This window comes from Austrofundulus limnaeus, unplaced genomic scaffold (genome assembly GCF_001266775.1).
Source record: "Austrofundulus limnaeus strain Quisiro unplaced genomic scaffold, Austrofundulus_limnaeus-1.0 Scaffold332, whole genome shotgun sequence".
Lineage (NCBI taxonomy): Eukaryota > Metazoa > Chordata > Actinopteri > Cyprinodontiformes > Rivulidae > Austrofundulus > Austrofundulus limnaeus.
Genome location: NW_013952734.1, coordinates 417,227 through 423,122, shown reverse-complemented (window position 1 = coordinate 423,122; position 5,896 = coordinate 417,227). Strand labels below are relative to the sequence as shown.

At 38.7% G+C, this 5,896-nt stretch overlaps 1 protein-coding gene across 1 annotated transcript in view; it reads right to left on the bottom strand.

Annotated features, from left to right (window-relative positions):
• Positions 1-5,896, bottom strand: part of ptpn11a (protein tyrosine phosphatase non-receptor type 11a) — a gene marked incomplete at its 5' end in the record, with an annotated part of 40,832 nt that overhangs the window by 22,776 nt on the left and 12,160 nt on the right. Inside the window, 2 exon segments of the mRNA XM_014022498.1 lie at positions 1,059-1,172; positions 1,278-1,397. Coding sequence (XP_013877952.1) covers positions 1,059-1,172; positions 1,278-1,397 — 234 coding nt within the window.

Below are 5,896 nucleotides of genomic sequence, written 5' to 3'. Positions count from 1 at the left end.
GGAGATTTTAAGGTCTAATTTTTTTTACCTATACATATTTATACATTCCACTCAATTAATATGTGATTTATCTATTTTCTATAATAAGTTTTATGTCGTGATATATATCGTTACTGCCACCCATCATAATGTATATCGTGATATGAATTTTTTGCCATATCGCACATTCCTATGTCCCGGTTAAATCTCCACAGTTTCTGTCAGAGAGATTCCTTTGTGAACAACATCTGTTTTATCACCATCTAAGAGTTTCTGGCCATTTGACTGTCTTTATAAATGTCTGCTTAGGGGTACAACATTCAGCTTCTGGAAGAGAGTAGTTTTTGTTGTTTTTGTTTTTTTAAGCAAGTGGCTGAAGCAAAATTAAGCATCTGAGCACTTTCAGCTTAAACAATACCACAAACCTCTGACCATACACAGTAAGTTCTTATGCGGCGAATGGTGAAAAAGAAAAGAAAAAAAGAAAAGAAGGGGCTGAAGGGGCTTGTTCTAGGAAAACGGTTATTTTTGCACATTTTACTACGTGCACTTGGAGACCTTTCTGCATTTTTTCTGCAGCTTCTCAGCGTGCTTTATCCAGTGCTTTCTCCTTCTCTCCAACTCTGCTCCAGTCAGCCCTAAAGGCAAATTTTATAACTTTGATATAAAGGGGAGGGGCTGGCCGGGCCGGCCAAGGAGTACTGAGAGATTTCATTGGATTAGCTCGCTGTCGTTCAAGAAAATCAACTGAGCCGTCAGGGTCGACAAAAATTAGTTATAATATATTTTTTTGGTTCATGATAGGCCTGGCCCGGCCCAAAATCACCAGGGGCTTGCCGGGCAAGTGCCTGCTATGCCTGATGGCCAGTCCAGTGCTGCCCAGAGTTGTTTTTAAGTCCCATCAAGTCCCTGTATAATCCAAGCAAGAGCAGTACATGCTCTGTGTCCACATTCTTGGTACAAAGTCGAACCTCCTTTTGGAGATTTTCTGGGGAAGTACAACTGGGAGACCCTGGGACAGACCCAGAACTTGATGGACGGATTACATATAGACTCTATAAAGTACTAGAAGCACTCACCTCAAACTCCTCCCAGAAGCCTTGTTTGAACTTGTCAGTAGCATCTGCTTGTTTACTGAGCTCCCGAACTCGACTTTCAATCTCTGCTGCATTTATACGAGTTGTGTTTAGGGGCTGCAGATAAGGGCAGACACATACTTAAAGAAAGTTTCACATTAACTTCATGATAACAAAATGTAATTACATTTTGTAGACTAATAACATTAAAACAAGACTAACCTGTTTCAGCTGAAGCACAGTACCTAGTGTTTCCACCATAGGGTTTTTTTTGTAGTGCTCCACCAAGTCGGTGAGAGAGTCAAACTTCTCCCCTCCACCGACATCATATTTCAGATCATGCTGCATAAGAAGACACAAACCAACATTAACATAATACACTCAACAAAACACACTCCACAAATCAGTCTCACTTTATACAACATCTGGATATACAAACGAAAAAGAGAGGGGTTTGCATATTAGAGTTGGGCGATAGATAAATTTTTTCTCAACCTTCTATTTTCAACTCAGCATCTACTGATTAGCAACACATTAGGGCAGATGCCTTTACAAATGTTCTTTTATGTTTGCTTTTGGTAGAGGGGCTGACCAAGCAATCCTCATTCTCTGTACAACTGTGGTAAGTTATATGTGGCTAAAAAGAAACAAAAACTGAAAAATGGCTGATTTACTGATTGAGTTTCTGAGATATTTTGGCTGTTGCAGCACCTTGTACCTGCAGTTACCTGGTTAAATGCATGCAGTGGCTTGGTGCCGCTTCTTGCCACAGACAAAGAAAGAAAAATAAAACAATTTTAAAAAGTTATGTAAAACTTTGTGCGAAGTTTAGGGCAGCGCGATACCCCAGCAATGTTTGATAACATGGAGAGCAACATTTTGTCAAAGTTTTGTCAGCACACAATCGACTGGATTTGTAAGAATACACGTGATGACAACTTAAGTTCTGATGCATCAGAAATAAGGAGAAGTAAACTAGCTGCAAACTCTTCAACATTCAACTGCACATCAGTAGACGTGATGCATAAGTTTATCTAAGATTTTGTTTCAGTGAGCGTGTGGAATCAGATATTCCTTTAGAAAAAATGAAAAAGCTTCATTTGTTTTTGATGAAGCTTTATAAACCAGAGGGGCTCTGCCAAAACCAAATAAAAGTGAACTTAGATTCTATTCAATAGGCAAGTGTGCACAAATTATGTGTAGGTTTTGTTGCTTTGTGACGTATTTGTTAAGTTCAAGTAAAGCATTTTTATTTTACAAAGGGATAACTTTTTTTTTTACGAAAAACTGGTACAGTAACGTGAAAAAATAAGACACCCTATGAAAAACTGAATGAGTACTTTTCCTAACAATGCAGAAAAGATTTACTTACAATTTAATTACCGTAAAAGATGTCACAACAGAAGACTTGTCTATACAGCCTTACATGTTGCAGCCAGAGTCTGACCCAGAACAAGAGTAGAATTAAGACGAGGAAATTGTAGTCAGTAAGGCCAGACCTTGTATGGCAATTCCTTTGCAGATTATTTGACGCAAAAGTTCAGAAACATCACATCATAGAAAACAGAGAAAACTGAATGGGCTGAAAAATATGAACCAAATAGAATATAAAAATATCTTTGTAGCACCAGGAGAAACTAAATTAAACATTTCCACACTCAAAGAGCCTTCAAGTGCACAACAAAATGTATTCAACAGCTAGAACAGTAGATTTTAATGATACTGTCCCCTTTAAATTGTCATTATTATTATATGTTTCAGTGGCACACAAAAGATGGTTAGATGTCCTATCAGAGAGTGGTAAATATGTGAAGGAGGCCAGAAAAAAAATCTTACAGGAGGAGATACATGGATATTATCACACTCCCACCAGACTACAAGCTAATTGCAGATAATCTGTGTTGGAAATGTAAAAAAAAGCGGTGGATACATATTTACACTTTTGGGGAATGTTCTCTGGTTTCACCTTTTTGGACTAAAATCTTGGAGAATCTCAGAGGTCTCTCAGACTCCAGAACTGTGTTTATTAGGAGACCTCAAATGCAGGACATCTCAGAAGGAGTCTTATCAGTCATGGTGGTCAGTCTTGTGACCTTATCCAGGGTCATCTTAAGACACTGGAAGACAACTGTAGGGGTCCCTCGAGTAAAGAAACAAGATTTTCTGCTTCTAAGCAGGCCTCGGATGGGCCTGAGAAGAAAACAGGAACTCTGTCACAAACTAAACTCTATTTTAGGCCATGACAGGTCATTCTAACCGTGGAAGAGAACCACTCAGTTCTCTTAATCAGATAATGGACAGAACAATCTCCTCTGTTCGTGATTCATTTGTCATTTAACTAAGAATGTTTATGCATTTGTTAAATCATGATAATGACTGTCACAGGAAAAGTAGAACAACTTCTTTTCTCTTATCGTGCCTTAAAGATTTATAATGGTATAAAAAAATCACAGAGAATCTGATTACAATGTTTTCATTGTGTTTTATGCAAATCACTGTTTTTATTTTTCTGTGAACACAGTAATATAATTGTGGATTTTTCTTGAGAAAATCTTTCATTTATCTGGACTAACAGAATGGTTTAGAATTGATTATAAACAGAAATGTTACAGCTAATCAACATAAATGTTTTGCAGTGATTTTTATTTAGAGTCTATCAGAAGAAAGCTAAAAAGAGGTTATCATGATGTTTGTTTGTTCAACCACAGAGTTAACCTTGACTGGCGCCTGGCAATCTTTAACTTTCCTTTCTCTGACTCATCTTTAAGCCTGAAGGCGGAACCAAAGTCATTCCGTTCTTTTTACTAACCCGGACGGCTTTGAGGGACGCACTCTGACTTCCTAATTCAAACAAGGAAGACAGCTGTTTATCCTCTTCAGAGGAACTCAGCTCTGAGCTGAAAATCCGACTCGAGCGCCAAAGAGTGGATTTTTACAGCCAGGGATTCGACAAGCCTGTCGAACCCCATCACAAGGGTTCAAAACCTCCAAAGCATTTATTTTACCTTCTGATGGCGAAGATGATTTATTTTGAAGGAGAAACCGGATGCAGCTCGAATTTTTCTGGCTTGGATTGAAGCAGACGCAGAAGGTTACCGGAGAAATAACGTTTTGCCAATGACCGGTGAGCGAGCCGACAACAGTTTTCTAACTGATCGGAGGCGAGCCAGCCTTGCTGCTAAGAGGATGTCTTAAGAAGTCATCATCAGGAAAAAGGCTGAAGTGTTTTGGGTAATCGTGTCCGGCAGAAATTGAGTTCAGAAAAGACATGTGGTTCCGGTTGACTCACATTTTGTTAAAAGTAAAAGTATTAGAAATACTAACCTTACTTTTCCTCTTTTTCTTGTACTATTTTGCCTTGCCAGAAACTCAAGCTAATGTGCCAGTAAATGTTTGGTTTATATAACTTCAGAACCGACGTTACTGTTCTATTATAAGTAATTTGAGTTGATATAGATGGAATTCGGATGCGGATTTTTATCTCATTAATTCTGAAAGCTTGTTGTAGGAAACTGATTATCCACAATTAAGTTGTAACTCATGATTTGTTTAATTTATGTAAGTAAATGATCGCATAGTTGTTTATGGATCAAATTGAACTCATCTGAGTGTTCCACTTATTGTGTGTCATTTCTATTTCGCACAATCAAGATATTAACGAAGAATAAGGAATTCCTTGGTAATTAATTTCCTCATAATCTTGTGTATGAGAGATGTGGGAAAGGCTTATTTTATCCTAAGCCAGATCCTTACAACACAAAGTGTTCTAAATTAAATGAGTAAATTAAACCAATGGCAAAAACAGCCTCCTATGAATCCATGTTCTTCAACCTGAAAGGGAGCAGGCTCACTAATTGGGACAGCTTCTGGGAGATATTAACCCCTTCTCCATGAGCACGGTTCTACTCTATTTGGTTCAGGTCTGTTCATGCGTGTGTGCGTCTCTCCATCTCAGTGTGTCCCTCACTCTGTGGGCGTAATTATGGGCAGACCATTCAAAGCGGCTTCATCTGTTGTGTAAAAAAAAAAGCTGTTGTGGTTTTACTGTTCAGAATTTACCTTTTATTTTTTTGTCGCTGTGCTGTTTATAAGTGTTTGTGTAAACGTGGGTAACGTAAACGTGGCTCTCCAGGAAGTGTTGGAATTACTGCCTTTCCCAAGATCACCAAAAAGGCTAGACCATGGTTTTATCACTGCTTTCACCCTGTCGTTGTATGGCGTGCTCATATTCCAAAATAAAAGCGTCTCTCTCCAGGAGTAAGTTTGCACAATTAACGGTTTTCCTCTGGCTAATGAACCTAATGCTAACACCAGCATGGAGCGATCTACTGAGGCTCATCTGTTATAAATGAAATTTGCAACATGAATTGAGATCTTCAATACAAAATACAAAAGGTTGGGACTGACGTGACTACATTTAAAGTCTGTCTTGATTCACTGAAATCCGACGTAGCTTGCCTCTGCAACAGAAAACTGAAAATAGAGTGTCGCACCTCAAAGACGAGAAGGCGTAGCTTACTCAAGTCACAGCTGAGATGAAGACCAAAGTTACACAGCTGGAAGCCTGGATACAAAACCAAGAAAACTACAGCAGAAGAAACAATCTGAGGATTAAGTGTATCCCGGAGCTTTCGGAGAAAGGGAAAAGTATACTGAAATGTGTCAAGGAGGAACTTCAATCTTTACTTGCATACAACCAAGACATTAGAGATCGACCGATACAGGTTTTTGAAGGCCGATACCGATTTTTTAAAAATCAGTCTAACCGATACGCCGATACGAGCAGCCGATATTTTTGGGCCGATTCTTGAAGCCGATACTAACTTTTCTTCCTCCATTAA